Genomic DNA, 18,245 nt, shown 5'->3' with positions numbered 1-18,245 from the left:
GGAAGAACTCATGCTGGAGAAGTAAGCACAGGAATTGCTAGATAATAGATCCTAATTGACATTTTAGTGCCCCCCTAAAACATGAATTGCCTGTGTGCTGCATTTATTCACACACAAGCGCATGGGCACTCATGCCCCTCTACATGGGCTCTCACGTGCACGAACATGCACCACTGCCCCGGGCACCTCTGAGGAGCCTTCCCTGGGTGGAAGGATGACTTGGGAAAGCCAGCTCATTCTCCTGTAGACCCCTTTGTTACTAGCAGCGAAATCAGCCACCATGTAACCACGGAGTCAGGAAGTCTCTGGATCCAACCCTCTGGATTCCCAGTCTTCTGTCTCAGCATAATTCCCAAAATTTAGAAAAAAAAAATAAGTGGAAAAAAAATTTTTTTTTCTCATAATGAATGGATGCAAACCAAACTCAGCTCCAGGGTCATGTTCTTGGACTTGGTTACCTGGAAACAAGACATTTGAATCAGGGTCCTCCCAGCATGACTGCCTAACCACCAACACAGTTCGGGTACGTGTACAAGACAAGAAACTCAGAATATGGAAACATTCAAGGGAGACGGTAGGAAAAATTTCTTTTGACTGTGCAGCCAGTCAAGCAATGGAATAAATTACTTGGGGAAACATTTGTGGCTCCCTAAATAGAGGCGTTCAGGAGAAAAGGGAGATGGAACACACACCCCCATTGTCACTATTAAGCAGCATTTATTGAGTGTGGACAGGGTACAAGGTAGCTTTCCAAACGTGGAGGCACCCCCAGTTCCTGTGGTAAGTCTGGAGAAGAGCTGCATTTCGGGCAGCTCTGGGCTGCGGTGGAGCTCATGACTCACGAAGACCCTGCTGGCCAAATGTGCAGCTCCGTGGCAAGCTGACAAACTCTGAGATGCCTCCTGCTCAGAAAACCATGTCTCAGGCTGGCTATGAACACAGAAACATCAATTACTATCGTGATCATTAGTGGCAACTCTAACAATTAGTACGCTTAGAATTCTATGTGTCATTTGACTTGTTACCATGTTTTAAAACATTATTAATCCGACAAATCTTTGTCTTTATTTGATAGAGAAAATTTTGATTGGGAATAGCACCCAAGTCGTGACATCTACTGCCTCATTTTGAATAGAAACAGGCTGGTTAACAGAAAATGGCATGAATACAGGGAATCTGCTTGTCCTTAGAACCACTTCACTGATGGAAAATAGAGACATAGTTGAATTGATTCATTGTTTCACTGAAAAAAAACATGCTCCTGATTCACTTTTTGGTTACCTTCAATACCAACAGACAACCAAACCGAGAATTTGGGGACCTGTTTCATTAACTCTGATTTCACTGGGGCCTGATTGGCCAAGCTGTACATTGATCCATGAAATAAAGAGCACTTTTCATTGTACAGAAGAAAGGAAAACATTTGTTCCTCCCCAACATTTGATTCCTGGCTGATCAACTTAGCATCCCCACTTTCACTGCATAGGTAGGGCTTTCCAACGGGGCTAAAACATTGCTCTTTTCCCTTCTTTCCTCTACTTTTCTGTCCCTTTCACCTTTCTGCATCAATCTTGGGACTGTCACTTCCAGAGAACAAAGGGACAGATACTGACACATTAAATCCTGGAAATATCACCCCCTTGGTAAAGCTCTCCTGGTTAGAAGTGGAAGTACCTCTTCAAAGGTGTCTTGGGAATCATAGGTTTTCATATATGCCATTGGTACAGAATATCACAGAATCAGTCCTCTTAAGAAGAACACTTGCCAGATTCTAGGAATCACTACAAACCTTCCTTCCAGGGTACTTCACCACATCATAGAAGTCAGAGAACAGAGCTGAAGGATCCACACACTCTGTCTAATTGCAAACATCAAATGTGATAGCTCTCTTTGCAATGGAAGAGGAAAAGGAAAAAAGAAAATACCAACATAAGAACTATGCAGTTGAAAAAAAGAAAAGTGCCCATGATGTATAACGTTCAATGGAAAAGTATTCTTCCTACAACTATTTACTAATAGAAGAACATTTTAGAAATCTGGCATTCTAAAGCAGTCTAAGAAAAAGTAACCTGGAAAGAGAAGGCGATGTGATAAAAGGCAATAGAATAACTTACAAAGAAATAAAGGATGAAAAACTAGCTATGAGAGATTTAAAAAAAAGACTTGTAAAGAAAATAAGATTGCAATAACAGAATTAAAATCTGTACTAGAGACTCTACAGAACATGATCCATATTAAATAAACTTTAACACTGATGTGAGTGACACACTACAGTAGATCCTCCAGAAAGAAGAAACATACCAGGAGATGAACACTGAGAGAAGAAAGATATGTGGTTCATAAGATGAAAAGCCAAGCTAAGAATTAAAGATGTCTCTGGAGAGGAAACCAGACAAATTATAAGAAAACTTTCTTGAGCTAAAAGAAACACCAGAGTAGGCAGGTTGAAAAGCTCTAAACAGGCTTCAGGAAATATTAATAAAAGAATCATCTATCATTGCATCTTGATGAGTTTTTGAGATATGAAGATAAAGAAAAACAAAATAAAACAGAGCTTATAAGCATCCATGAAATAAAGAAGATAGGAAAAATCTAACTTTGAGAGCAACAAAAAAATCAAGTGGGCTTCAAACCTCTCCAGTAGCAAAGAGAAGGCTATGAAGAGAGAACATAAGTAGAGTGTTAAGATTAAGAGATTAGTGCCAGAGAATCTGATTCAATCAAGTTTTTATTCACACATGACAACCCAGAAAGACATTCTCTGATATGTGCTATGGTATGAGTTATAGGTACAATTATAGGTACATAATTATGGTGCATAGGTACAATTATGGTACAATTATGAATGAAGGCTGGTGATGAGTATTTGTAAAACATATTGTTTTTAAAGTGATTGAAATAGCTTTTAAAGACATTTACTTAAATTCCCACAAAACCCTGGGAAACAAGCATTTGATGAGATTTATGGCCTCTATATTTAGAGAAACTAGGATCTAGCTAGATTAAGTAATGCCAATTAGAATCTCACTAATACAAATGGTATCAGGATTCCTATTTTCTGATTCTTGATGCAGAGGGTACTAGTAATCAGAGTAGCATTACCTCTTTCTATTTTTGATTTAATTTTAGGACGTTTCTATAATAAAAACAAGAGAAAGAAGAAAATTGGCTTGAAAGGTTGACCATGCTTAAAATATGTTCCTCTTCTCCTTCCCAGGTTTAGGTTAGTGCTTATGTTTCATTAGATGCTTTCCTTAGATTCCATTAACAATCCTGTCAACTACAAGAGGGAAACTCCTTCAACAATGATGGGTTCTTATTTTTAGGTCCTAAGTATGTGCCAGGCACTGTTCTGGGCACTAGGGCTTAAGAAACAGAGAACTAAACCAAACAAAACCACAAGTTCATGTCTCTGGCAGTCAAGTTAGAGGAGAGGCTTTTTGGAGAAACAGACCTGCCTAGACTACAGCCAAGGCCCCCATTCCAGTCTGGTAATTAACATGCCAGCTGTGATCATTAATATAGTTCAACTTGAGTGTGAGGGTATAACCCAGGATCACGAGGCATGAGGAAAACCAAAGGTATGAAAGATGAACAAACAGAAAAACTGCTGATGGAGAAAACAAATTATTCAGGGCACAGAACAGAAAGTGTCTTTTCTAAGGTGCTTTTAAAAAGTGTCCTTAGGACTATTTTAATAGAAATTAAACCCAAAGACATAAAAGAAACAGAGACAATACAAAAGCTTTTACAAATTAAAAATATAAGTTAACCAAAAGTAAAGGAAGGGCTAGAAGATGAAGTTGAAGAAATCTCTAAGAACACCGAGCAAAGATATGGAAAATATGAAAGAAAAAAGAAAGAAGGAAACAATAGGAGCATTCACCCAAAAGATCCAACATCGGATTAATTAACAGTCATGGGCTGTGGTGGCACCATTTGCTTCTATTGTGGTGGTAGTGGTTGTTATTGTTTGTGTATTAATAAAAAAATAATAGCTAACATTTGTTGAGGGTTTTCATTGTGCTGGAACCTGGGCTAAGGTCCTAACCCACAATGTCTTGTTTTATTATCTTACCAATTTTTTAATGGAACAGTGAGGCTAGACCAGAGAAATATTTAGAAGGTAAATTATTATGATGAGGTTATTGATTATATTTAGTTGTGGGGAAGAGAAAATAGTCAAGGGGTAACTCTTGGGTGATTGGATGGCAACAACTGAGATCAGAAATGCAAAAGTAGGAGCTGGTGTTGGGGACCAAGTAGATGTGTTCAATTTTAACACGTTGAGTTGAAGGTACCTAAAGGATATCCAAATGGGTACGATCTCTAGATGGTTGACTATGTGTCTGAGGTTCAGAGAGAGATTTAGGAATCACTCACATATCAGTTAAAACCAGAGTGGATGCAATAACTCAAAGAGAGTCTGAGTGTAGACAGAGAAGAGCCAAAGGTCAAGGAGAAGGGAGCCCAAGAGAGAGGCTAGGAAGGAACATTTAGTGAATAGGGATCCTAGGACCAGAGTGTCAAATAGCCATGGGATTAGAGAGGTCTGGGGAGGGAGTGTCCAAGGACGGAAACACATGCCCAGAAATTTTTGATGTAGAGGATTATTGGTAGGTAGTATTTGTCAGAACAGTTTTAATGGCATTCTGGGAACAAGCCAGATCAGAGCTGAAGAATGAATAAGAAATGAGTTCATCAAATTCTTTATCTTCTTCATGTGTGAATAAGGTCTATGCCAGCAGGTACTGTAGGACTAAGAGATAATGTCTGTAGAGTATTTAGCAAAGTGCCTGGCACATAGTACATGCTCAACAAATGCAAGAGATATGCATATATACATATATATATATATTAATTTTTTAACCAGTGTGTTATAGTGATTGAGTGCATGAGTTTGGGATCTGGATAGACATGGGTTTATAGTTTACTCTGCCACTGTACAGTTGTGTAAACTTGGACCGGTCACTTTGTTTCTGTGAATGTCCTTTCTTTCCCCTATAACAAGGGGGATGGAGAAGCATCTACCTTCTAAAATGATTTCTAGGTATTGTCCATCACATTTTTCCTTTTAGTAGTGATACATTAATTTCTGAATATTTGTATTCTGTCGTCAGGGTGAACTCTCCTATTAGTATGTGAATTGATATAATTAGGGTTTGTCTGGTTATATAAGCGTGGATACAGTTTGGTTTAACATTGGTATGGGTTAGTTCTTCCTATCCTTCTCTTTTCCCCACGCGAAAGATAGAAAGCCAGGTCTTTTGTACATCTTTGCTCTGGGTACTTCTGCAGGGCAGACACTTCCTAAATTTGGAAAAGGCAGTGGTGAGTATCCAGAATAGGAAGGGAAGAGAGGACATGGCCAAGGGCAGAGAAAGAGAGGACATGGCCAAGGGCAGAGAAAGAGAGGACATGGCCAAGGGCAGAGAAAGAGAGGTGGGTGGAGGCTGGCATTCACATTGCAGGACCAGTGGAGACTCACAGGAGGCTGGGTGGTGCGCTGAGAGAGAGCAGCAAAGTCTCAGTCCTTCTGGGACCTTGTGGCCCAGATACTGGTCTCTCAGCACTAGCCAGTGGGGACCTAAGGGCTCTTTCCTTTGGCTAAGGAAATAGAGAAAGTCTGTATGTAGTGGACTCCAGAGAAGCAGGGCCTGAGGAGGGAGCAGCCAGTCAAGGACTATGTCAGGGCTACTGTAGGAGAAGGGACCAGCAAGGTGGGAGCAGCGGCCGGAAGAGGGCTGTGGCCCACACCGTGATAACTGCAGATGGAAGGACTCAAAGATGACCTGAAAGCTCCCACAAGGGAATGAGTCAGGGTTAAATATCTGCCAAGCCCAGAGTGCATGAGGCCAGTTTAGTTTTCTCTCACTAAGTTTTATTAGTGGTGGTACAGGCCCATCTCTAGAGATAGGAGGTGGAGGACTTGTCATAGGTGAGAAAAGAAAATAAGGAATAAGTGTAATGGATGTGGGGGATGAAGAAGGGTAAAATACAGGTAGCAGTAAAAAAGATAAAGGCTGCACACTGTGTAGCATCTTTCTAACCCAGTTAATTCCAAAGCCAGGGAACAAACTGAAACCTAAGGGACATTCATCAAACAGAAAGGGATGTGCTTCCAACTTAGCAGAATGGGCCCTGGCCTCAGGGTCACATTGACAGCTCCTGCCCATAGCTCCAGAAACCATCAGCACCCAGTGCTCCAACTAAATGTCTAAGATGAAGATTGAAATAGTGTTCAAGGAAGTAGAAAGGAGGATAAGTGAAAATTCACCTACTGTTTTGTGTGGAACCATGAAAGCCACGAGAGACCCAAAGCACTCTTGAAAGAAGAACAAAGGCGGAGGTATCCCACGTCCTGATATCAAGCTATATTGCAAAGCTATAGTAATCAGAACAGTATGGTATTGGCATAAAAACAAACACATAGATCAATGGAACAGAATAGAGAGTCCAGAAATAAACCCACACATATATGGTCAATTAATTTACAACAAAGGAGCCAAAAATATACAATAGGGCAAGGACAGTTTCTTCAATAAATGATGTTGGGAAAACTGGACAGTCACATGCAAAAGAATGAATCCAGACCCCTATCTTACACTATATACAAAAATAAATCCAAAATGGGTTAAAGACTTGAACATAAGACTTGAAACCGTAAAACTCTGAGAAGAAAACATAGGTGGTAAGCTCCTTGACATCATTCTTGGCAATGATTTCTTGGTATGACACCAAAAGTAAAGGCAACATAAGTAAAAATAAACAAGTAGGACTACATCAAACTAAAAAGCTTCTGCACAGCAAAGGAAGCAGTCAACAAAATGAAAAAGCAACCTATAACATGGGAGAAAATATTTGCAAATTATATATCTGATAAAGGGTTAATATCCAAAATATTTAAAGAACCCATACAACTCAATAACAACAATAAAAATCTGATTTAACATGGGCAGAAGAACTGAATAGATATTTTTCCACAGAAGACCTACAAATGGCCAACAGGTTCATGAAAAGGTACTCAACATCACTAATCATCAGGGAAATGCAAATCAAAACCACAAGGAGATATTACCTCACACCTGTTAGAGTGTCTGTTATCAAAAACAAAAACAAAAAAACAAGACATAACAAGTGTTGATGAGGACATGGAGAAAAGGGAACCCTTGTGTACTGTTGGTGGGAATGTACAGCCACTATGGAATACAGTATGGAGATTCCTCAAAAAATTAAAGATAAAATTACCATATGATCCAGAAATTCCACCTCTGGAATTTATATATACAAAGGAAACAAAATCACTATCTCAAAAAGATACATGCACCCCATGTTCATTGAAGCATTATTTACAATAGCCAAGACATGGAAACAACTTAAGTGTCTACTAACAGATGAGTGGGTAAAGCAAATGTGGCATATATAAACAATGTAAAATTATTTTGCCGTAAAAAAAGGAAATTCTGCCATTTGCAACACATGGATGACCTTGAGGACAATATGCTAAATGAAATAAGTCAGAGAAAGATAAATATTGTATGATCTCACTTGTCTGTAAAATCTAAAAAAATCACCTAAACTCATAGATACAGAGAAGAGATTGGTGGTTGCCAGAGGCGGGGTTGGGGATGGGTGAAATGAGTGAAGGGGGTCAAAAGGCACACACTTCTGGTTATAAGATAAATAAGTTCTGGGGATGTAATATACAGCATGAAAATAAAAATCAAGTTTAAAGAACAACATTAAGTTGGATAAAGATATGAATGGAATAGAAAGCTCAGCAACAGATCACTGGAATAAAGTATAATGTTCATACCTGTACACGTTCAATACGTGACAAAAATGGCATTCCAAAAGGGCAAATGAATAAATGATACTGGTGAAAGCTTTGGAAAAAAATTTTAAGTTCTAGCTCTTCCTTCTATGTATGCCAAAATATATTCCAGATATTCTGGATTAAAGAATAAAATGCAAAACAAAAGTTAGAGAAAAGTGTAGATAAATATCTATTTGATTTCCTGATGGAGAAGAAGCATCACCAAAAAGTAGAAGATTCCTAGATAAGTCTATGTAAAAATGTGAATTCTTTTTTGGTCAGAACACTATTAAAAAAATTAAACAGCAAAGAATAAACAGGGAAAAAATAAAATAATACGTAGCAGACAATGGGTTAGGGTCCTTAATATTGAGTTCTCATTAATAATAAAAATATTTTAAATACATACATATATATATAAATTTAATACAATTAATTTTATTTAAAATATAAAACTATTGATATATGGGTTCTTATAGATAAAAAATATAAACAATGGGCAAAGGACATGAACAACTATTCAAAAGAAAACTGTGAGAATGGACAATAAAATGTTTTATTTTAACTAATAATTCAAAAAATTCAAGTTAAAACAAACCATATACCATATCTGGGCTGGGGGAAAGACTACAATAACCTCCAGGCTAGATCATGGGGCAAGAGCTATGCCCTTACACTACTGGTTGTAAATAACCAGTAAGGGGAGAAATTTGGCAATATATATGACGATCTGAAATACATCCGTACTCTTAGATCCAATAACTCAACTTCTAGGAATTTATCTGAAGGAAATAATCAGAGATGCATTCAAAAATGTAAAAATATGTCTGTAATACTATTTATAATTGCAAAATTTTGTAAATGACTTCAATGAACAATAATAGTAGACTGATTCAAAAATAAAGACACATCTCTATGCTAGATTACTCCCCAGCCATTAATATTTTTCAAGGACGAATTGGACCATTGAAAATAACAAATGAAAAACACCATCATGCAAAATTATATTTACAATATATATTTACAATCTGATCTCAATTTTATCTTACACATACTCATGCGCATACTCTTGTGTTTATATGTGTATATGTATTATATATACATATATAAACATATACATGAGTATGTGTAATCATATAGATATAGATATATAGGTATGTATGTATATATAGCAACATTTTAATAATGATTATTTCTGGTAGGGATGATTATATGTGATTTACATCTCTTATATTCATCTATCTTTTCCACATTTTATACAAAGAATCTGTGTTACTTTTAAAATCAGGACCGATGCTATTTAAAAAGCACCAATTTTGGTATTGGGTTCCCCTTATTGGTACCTTCATGAGCTTTCTTTCTGTCCTGATGCACCAGAAGAGGGCGCCTCAGCCTCTTCCCACTTGCATAACAGCTGCATCTCCTGGTAGGTCAGGAATGCTCCAGATTCTAACTTGAGGAGTCTCACTTTCCCTGGAGGTCACATTCCTTTTCTGGGTCTCCCAGAAATTTGTATAGAAGAAGGAGATGTTGATTTGAATGCCCCCGTGAAAGTTTCTTCTGGTTTGTTACAAACAAAACCCAGTGTTGATGACTTGTACTTGTCATCCCTTTGCCCTAGTTCCACCGTGGCAGCTGCTAGAAATCAGGAGTCCCTCCTCACTAGGAGAAGATGGAGGCAAAGCATGACTCTATTCCATGGCTTTGCCTTCCCGGCCACAAACAGATTCGTGGAAGTGGCCAAATTCACACCTACAACCTAATAGACTTAACTCAGTACCTGAACCCTCCTTTGCATCTTGAAAAGGACCTGCTATTCTCCATGGTACCAGTTAGGGGGCAGCAGATATCCTGGCATCCCTTGCTGTCGAAAGGAAGCTTCCAATTTGGAGATCCTAAAGTTGCTGTGTAATGTATGACTATTTTACTTATGGAATATGGTCTGGCAGTTCCTTCCTGCAACAGCTGATGGTTTTTGGGAGCCAAACCTCTCACCTATTAGAGTGCTTATAATTCAACACTGAGCAAAGGTGAACCCAAGTGATAAACTACCCAAGTAATAAAGTGTAATTACTGCACTCTGCTTCGAGTCAGTTTCATCACTATCTAAATATTACAGAGCCCCAGGCTTCTCTTTTGGTCTATCATTCTGTCTGTCAAACACGCCTAAGTAAGCTTTATTTTGACTCCTTAAAATACCCTTAGGATGGGACTGCAAGTAAAGGGAGGAGTGGAGACATTTATAAAACGCTTCTGCAAGGGCCCAAGTTTAAGAGGATGAAATATAACTCGGCCCTGATAAAAACATTATTTTTTTCTGATGCATACACATTATGGAGATGCTCCTTTTTAACTTACGCAGAGAGAGCGGGCACCACTTCCCAGCTTGACAATTTTGTCTGTTCAAAACGTTTTAAAGAAACCATAGTATCTTGAGTCTGAGTTCTTGAGCATCTTCAAACCAATGTCTCCTTTTGACTTTAGTCGCATGTCTTTTTCAGTTGTCAGAAGTTCCTTATCGGACAAATAGGACGTGGGGAAACCCGGCCACAGAGAGGCGGACTGACTAGTAATGGTCAAGCCAGTGATATGGCCAAAACGTGCAGTCGGGGCTCACCAGGACCAGTCTGCCCAATGCCTTCTCATAGCACGTTTGCCCATCTTTCCAGTGGTCTACACGGCAGGATCCAGAAAGGTCAGTTCAGTCAGCAAAGCCTTTTAGAGAAAGGAGAAGTAACACTACTAAGTAGCACTTACTCTCTGCCAGGCACGTTCTCCATGCCTTGCAGGCATTAACTCATTGATTCCTCACAAGGATCCTATGAAGGAGACACTAGTATTATCAGCATTCATTGGGAACTGAGCTAGCGATAGGTAATTTGTCTAGCATCCCGCGGCTCGAAAGTGTCGAACGCTGAATTTGAACCCAGTCTGTCTAGCTGCAGGGCCCACACACTTAACCACCACCTTTGAGCACAGCTTCCAATGGTGCTTTTCACATTTCAGATCCTTGGGGCGCAGAGCCTATGCCCTTGGTTACCACGAGGCCATGGGGAGCTGCATCCACCCAGATCCTTCTGGTCCTCTTCAGAATGAGCTGTCTTCTGCCGTCAGAGGCTGGAGTAAGCCAAGAGTTATTGGGATGCTGTGGTTCTAGAGACCACCTTCATCTGCATCTTAAGACCAGGAAGAGCTCTTCTGAGCAGGACCTTCCTCCTTGGGACAAGGACCCTTGGTGAGATCTGGCCTCTACGTACCTCCATCTGAGAGCTTAGCTTTTCTATGGGCGTTTGGATTTGAAGGTTAGGGATGATGGCTCAGAGGAGGAAAGTGTGAAATGGTAATCGCTTTCATATGACACTTGAGAGATGTTATAATAAAGCTGAGTAAATTGGAACATGAGTTAGCCGGCCCTTTGCCTAATGATGTCACCCACTTTCTGCTTCCTCCAGCCTATGATTAATAAAAGGGGGATTATTACAGTAACTCACTCCTAGTGGGCAGTAGTGACTTCAGCACCAGCTGAGCAAACTGACTACATTTAGTTGTGCGTGTGCATGTGGGCATTTTTTTTTTTCCCTGTGACTAACATGAAACTAACAGCATCTAATAAAACAAAAGCTCCTTGAGATTTGGGGAACTTACTGGGTGAACTCTTTTCTACAGGGAGCACCATTTTATTTATCCTCATTTCATACTCAAATGATGCAAAAGTACAGGATTGCCTTCGTGTTCCCATTCATTAAGTGATCACAAAATCACCCCTGGCCTGTTGGGAGAGAGGTGTTCTGAAGCTCTTTTCCTTCCCATACAATGGCTCTTCTTTCCTCTATCATTCGATATCGTCTTTAAAGAGGAACTCGATGAATATCAAAAAAAAGGGACGGTGGCCATAAGTTAATTTTGGAAGTTTAAGGCTAGTTGTAGACTCCAGAGATTTCAGTGAAACTCTCCAAACACTGTGCTTAATTGTAGTTTGCTTTTCCAAGCCGATAAAGACTAACAGAAGTCCTGCCTGCCAAGGCACCTTTGCAAACTTGACCTTCCTAAAATTAGAGTGGGGCACCTGTAAATATTTACTAACCAAGCCAAGGCACTGCCAGAGCACACTGCCAGTGTCTATGAAAGTACACCGTGCCCGGAACAAGGGCACTCCCATTCTGCAGGCCTGGATGGGCCTTGGAGGTGCTCTGATAGAGGGGCAGAAACTTTGGACTCTTTCTATTAGCACACGAGGGAGGCAGCAATTCACTGATAAAAAGAAATACACACAGGACTGCCCCCAGCCTTTTCCGCGTCTTCCCTCCAAAGCTACAAGTTGGGAGCAAGTAGTGGGGCATCTTTGTGGAGAGACGACACTGGATTAGGATCAAGATTTCTGCTTTTATCAGTCCGATGGCATCTATAGGCTAAGCCTATATGTCCTCAAGTCAGCAACATGGAACTTTTAACCCAAGGGCATCCAGGTGAGAACCACGATTACGACAATCTGTTATCCGTTCTCTTGTAAGTACTTTTCATAGTCTTCTGGGGCAATAGGAAGATGAACCAGATGTTTCCTGATTGGATTAGAACTGAGTTTTGATAAACAATTTGGAAATATATGTTGGTCAGGAAGGCCTTTGAGGGCATGTTTATTCCATTTGCATTAGTGTTGGGTTTTTGGGGGGTTTTTTCCCCTTTTTCAATATCTATTTTTCTCTAGAGGTTAAAAATGCTTATTTCTCTCTCTAGATTGAGTTTTCCACAAGTACTAAATGGTTACTTCTTGGGAAGAAATGCGGGCTTTTCTGAATCATTTGGCTTTTCTGAAGCATTTGGCCTTTGGTTCTAAAATCACCATTTACCTGAGGAGACTGTGATTCAGGTGTTGGAGTTGATGAGATGGCTTCCGAGTGTCTAAGACATTCCCCTCGTGCTTTGTTCATCTCAGCACAATCTCTGACTGACCCTCTCCTGTCTAGATGATCCAGGTCACTCAGGGACTAAACGATAAACCTGGGAAGTTGGCCTCATCGTACGGACAACAGCATTTCACATCTAAGCTAGTTAGATCCAGGCAAATTCCCTTTTGTGGGTTTCACCAACATTTGTTGATGATGATGATTATTTTCCTTGATGTGGGATCCTTCACAACACTTCCCCCAACTCTCACAAGACAGCAACACCTGAAGGGCCATGGCCTTCCTAAGGAAGTCTGGAGAATATAATCTTGCTTGGAACATGCACTAGGATTTAGCAAAGCATTCTGTTTTCTCTCTGTGGATATTGATTGTGTGTCATTCCCCTGAGGTATTAAACAAATAAAATCAGCCACATCATATTTGTTTTCTCTGGGAGCAAGGCATGGTAATCTCGCTTTTGCGAATTTTACTTCAGGGAATTCACTAGTGCGTGGATTTCTCTGATACTGAATTGCTCAAATGAATAACTCATTCCTCATTCACTTTTTGTTTTCCATGATCTGTTGCCTCCTAACAACTTGGGTGGGGGCCAGCTCATCTCATTTTGTTGCTGGTCACCCAGATTGTGCTTTTGACTAGAACACAAAGCCATCAGGGAATACATGGAGGCCACACTGGAAAGTTGGTGGGGACGCCTGAGAGGTACCGTCACTGTGTCAGTATCTGCTGTGTGGTGTGGGCCTCCATCAATCAGGAAGCACAAGACACATGAGGAAGCAGAATCCCTTGAATTATTAGTCTCTTGCCTGGTTGCTAAGGCCCCTTGGGTCATGGATGGGAAGGAAAGTAGGTGAAACTTTTAAATGATAACTCTAAACAAGGGTGTCTCAACTGCAAAGCAATTAACATTTGGGGCCGGTAATTCCTCTCTTGTGAGGGCTGTCTTGTGCATTGTTAGGATGTTTAGCAGCTCCCCTGGCTTCTACCCAGTAGAGGCCAGTAGCACCTCCCTTCCCAGTTAGGCCAAGCAAAAATGTCTTCAGACATGGCCAAATGTCTCCTGGGGAGCAAAATCTTCCCAGTTGAGAACCACTGCTGTAGATGGAGAGATAGCAGTTTGTTTACTGGGGTTTTTTGGTTTGGGTTTTGTTTTTGCTTTTCTTTCCTTAGTCATTTTAGTTCTAGCATCTGGGTTCCCTTGGTTCAGATAAGGCACTTCCAAACACTCTTAAAACAGAGCAGTTGCGCATAGCACAAAGCCTTGTGGGATATTCTGGTGGTTCTCAGAGAAGTGGGAGGCTTAGGAATAAGAGTTTTGGATTAACTATTTCTGACCCTGTTGTCTTCTCATGAATTTTGGAGGATTTAAAAAAATCTGATTTTACTGAGGTATAGTTGATTGACAGTTTCTGCTGTACAGCACAGTGATTCAGTTACATGTATCTATACATTCTTTTTTCATATTCTTTCCATTATAGTTTATCATAGGATATTGAAGTATATGGTTCCCTGTGCTCTACAGTAGGACCTTGTTGTTTATCCATCCTATATATAATAGTCTGCATCTGCTAATCCCAAACTCCCACTCCAGCCCTTGGAGGAATTTTAATGTTTCCCTCTCTCTCGCTCTCTGTTTAGCTGTATTCATTCATTGATTTGACGTAAAAGCAAACAGCTTCCTAGCTCACTTTGGAATGTGAGATGCTCATCCTTCTTTGTCCCAAATCTCTCTACCTAACCTAGAGCCCAGGCAATGGGCAGGCTCCGGCTGTCCAGGAAACAGGCAGGGGTTGCCAATCCTGTATTCAACCCAAACCATTTGATGAGACTCCAGAAATCTCGCTGCAGCAAATATCACTCTGGATCCCGCCCACGTTTTCTGGATCCCGAGCTGCCTCTCGAGGGAGTCCACTCCCCACCGGGGGCAAGGTTTTCCTGCCTTGAGCCCAGAATAACACGTCAGCTGCTGAGAACACCTCGAGACCTTTTGATTTCTCCCTCTAGTCACGTTTTATGTTCCGTTTCCCAGACGGGATGAACCAGAAATCATGCTTTTGAGGGGAACAGATTTTTCACAGGAAGGAACTAAAACACCCTGAGTCGTCAGCCATCTAGTTAGTGCCCTGAACCCCCCAGCCTCGTGCCATTTCAATTGAATCAGATGACAACTTCCCAGTCACCTGCTTGGGGCGTTCACGCCTCCTGGTGTTTTTTTTTTTTTTTTTTTTAAACAGAATAACAGCAAAGCGTGAGCAGCAGCTAAAACCACAGAGCCATGAAAAACGGGCCCCTTTTCTAGGCCTGTCTCCTTGTTCCAGGAGTAGTGAGTAAAGAGACCAATTAATAGCATGGATGGAAGCCGAAGGACAGACGGTTTGCTTGAGAAGAAAAAATGAACATTCTCGCTCCTTGATCTATGCCAACTTTGTACGGGGACAGCTGTTGCCACGAGTAAACGCCACTATAGGTTAGCCGTGCCCCAAGGTGTGTGTCACCGCGGGCCCCAGGATGGCACTGGGACGCTGGTCTCTCCCCCGCTCACACCCCTGAGCTCTTATCCTTAAAGGAACTTTGGGTTTTGACCAGCTCACTAATTGTGATCGAAAACACCAGCTTTCCCAGCAAGGCACAAGCCCTGGAGTTTAGCAGCAGCAAGACAGGCCCTAATTGCTCCATTTACATAAAAGTAGAAACATACAACTTCTAAATATACATCTCTGGTACATCGCGCCTTTTGCAATTACAGTAAAATAAGGTACCACAGTTTCCCTCCCGGCTCCTCGAAGCAAGCTGCTCCACCGGATTCTCCAGGGGCCGCTCCTCCAGGCGAGAACAGAGCCCTGCAAAAGGCTCCAGCGAGGAGTCGGGGAGCTTTGTGAAGTCGCCAGTAAATCAGGCCGCCTGCACTAGGTGAAAAGCGCGGTGGCAGCGGGCCACCGCGCTCGCGCAGTGGCTGGGAGGACCCGGCTCCGCGATCGGAAAGGGGACAGAGCTGGCGGGGCAGGAGCGCTCCCCGCGCGCGTCTGTCCGCCCCGGAGCCAGCCCGCAGGTCCCGGTCCTGGTCCCTGACATTGGCCGTGCTTTCAACCCTGGCCCTGATGGCTGGGTTCAGAGATTCCCAGCTGCCCTCCCTGATCAGTGATTTTTTTCCCCCTCCCTCTCTGAATTCTCTAGCTGCCAAAAGGGGGGAAAAAATCAAGAGCTGCTCTTAAAAAGAAGTTGCCCTTGCTGGTGCTCGGGGTAAAAATAGAGGCGGCCGCTTGCGCACTGCTTGGCCCGGACTCCGGCCCCGCGAGCCGGGCCCGAGCAGCGGCCGCGATCCGGCGTGATCCCCGGGAGCTGCCAGCAGGTGTTGCTCAAGGTACAGTAGCAGGCCGAGCAGCGCGACCGCAGGGCCGGGGTCGGGGAGCCGCGGGGGGGAGGGGGGCAGGAAGTGAAAGAGAAACCAAGCCGAGGACGGAACGGGAGACGCTGATCAGGAGCTGGACGAACCAGCTCCCCGCCCCTGGGCCCCGGAGTCCGGGACGGAAAAGATCATTCCGCCATCCAGAATAGTCGACAGAAGTTATTTTAACCTGCCAACTTCCCCTCCCACTCCCACCTCATTTCCACTGAGTGAGGAGGCATTTCCAGCGTGGCTCAGCTCTAAGGCTGGGGATTCAGGTGGAGAATGACATCACAGCTGGTGGGCTGACCGAGGCAGGTGGGCCCTTCGGTGGCATCCGTGGCCAACGCGATCTGAGTCACCCGAGAGAGGGTGTCTCCTCTGGTCGGGGTGCCGCAGATTCCTGTGACACAGATTGTTCAGAGAGAGAGGCACCGGGGCATCTCAGAAATCATATCACCCAGTATTTTCTGAGCACCGTGCTTGACCCTGCAGTGGAGTATTGTGGATCCACTTTATAGATCAGGACACTGAGGCCTGATGTTATCTGGTTAGTAAGCAGTGGAACCAGGGTCTCATCCGGGTTGGTTTGTGCCCCCAGACTCATAAACATGGTGGTATTTCCAGGACGCCAACGTTCATGTTGGGGGGAGGGGTGCATTTAGATGCCCGGCCCGGACACCGCTGTCCCGGACTGCTCATGCAAAAAGGATGGGGAAATTCCTTTCTTATAGAGGGGCTGGGTCCGTCCAGTTTGAAACTGATGGGCAGCTTTGGAGTTAACCAACACTGATGCAGTTTCTATCTTTCCTTCTCAGATTCCCTCTGTTCCTGTACAACCTAACGATTTTATTTCCTACTTCATTTCTGCATATGCAATTCTTAGAATACTCCCCCCACCCCAATACACAGCTCAGCACCCACACTTTCTCTGTGTTTAGCCAAGACAGACCCCCTGAGACAGACTTCTGGTGTCCTAAAGGAACCTGCTTAAACTACACATCAGGAGGCCAGAGCCTCTATATTTTGCTTGTGGGCACAGTGAAAAGTTTATTTTATGCATGTTAAATCCTGCATACAAAACAGCATATCTGGTCATATGGCTTTCATTAGCTCCCAATTTTGCACATTTTATTCAACTTGTCATGAGTACCCGGCTTAGGCTTCAGCTATACTCCTTCAAACAACCATTCCCCAACATTCTTGTCTGAGGGGTCCTTTCTCCTGTGTTATTTCCCTGGCTTGCTAACACTGCCTCTTCCCTCCCCCAAGACACCCTGACCAACTTAAGTCCTGTTTCAAGAAACATTCACTTCTTTTCATTAATCTCATGTTATATTTGTAACAATTTAGAAATCATAGGACTTGACGTTCCGGTAAGGAAGAATGATGTAGTTTTTTTTTTTTTTTGCTAGTTAGACTGGGATTCTTAAGACTGGAAAGGATACACATAAAGTTCACTAGCAGAGAATGACTATTTCCAAAGTTCTTGGTGATAAATGATTTATAAAGCAGGCATTCAATTTCAAGATGTAAAATAATAGTGTAAGTCGGCAGAGGGGAGACTATCAGCCTGTAAGTATACATATTTTCCTTTTCTTTTTCTCAATACAATATCTTATTTTTAAAAATTCAGTTATTCAAGATGGAAAATAATAGTGTAAGTCAGGGGAGGGGAGATCATCCCATATAGGTATACATATTTTCCTATTGTTTTTCCCTTCCTGAACTATCTTATTTTAAAAAGTAAACTCAGAATCTCTCTGAAGAGCGCTGTGAATTCTTCTTCCCTGTTAGAAACAATAAAATACTTTGTAAATAGAGGCAACTTCATGAAGTAACAGATGTTTTATGTGAAGATATAAAACCAAGCCTGAATATAATGAGAAGTGTGTGCATGATTGGTCAAAGAAAAGTTGAAAGTTGGAACCTCAGTGAGATAGAGCTGTTGGATTCCGGGATTTTTCTAAAAGGGAGTCCAGTCAGTCAGAGGTTTTTCACTGCCTCAGTGATCACCCAGTAGTGTCACAGCAGCCAAGAAAGGCTTTCCATTAGATAATGAGTTATGAAATATGTCTCACACTGGAAAAACCAGTCATCTGCTGATGTCATGCTGATCCTAACCAATCCCAAACAAAGC

The 18,245-nt window shown here is 42.0% G+C and overlaps 1 protein-coding gene across 1 annotated transcript; it reads right to left on the bottom strand.

The window, feature by feature from the left end:
* Positions 1 to 545: 545 nt before the first annotated feature.
* LOC130708567 (uncharacterized) lies at positions 546 to 18,217 on the bottom strand. The gene is made up of 3 exons (XM_057549663.1): positions 18,187 to 18,217; positions 15,480 to 15,894; positions 546 to 930 (listed from the first exon to the last, which is right to left on the bottom strand). The coding sequence occupies exons 1-3, from the start codon at positions 18,215 to 18,217 to the stop codon at positions 624 to 626; spliced, it is 753 nt and encodes a 250-aa protein (XP_057405646.1). The 3' UTR covers positions 546 to 623.
* Positions 18,218 to 18,245: the final 28 nt, after the last annotated feature.

Source organism: Balaenoptera acutorostrata, chromosome 7, assembly GCF_949987535.1.
Source record: "Balaenoptera acutorostrata chromosome 7, mBalAcu1.1, whole genome shotgun sequence".
NCBI classification, from domain to species: Eukaryota; Metazoa; Chordata; class Mammalia; order Artiodactyla; family Balaenopteridae; genus Balaenoptera; species Balaenoptera acutorostrata.
Note: the sequence above shows the minus strand (reverse complement) of the source record. Positions and strands in the feature narration are given on the sequence as shown.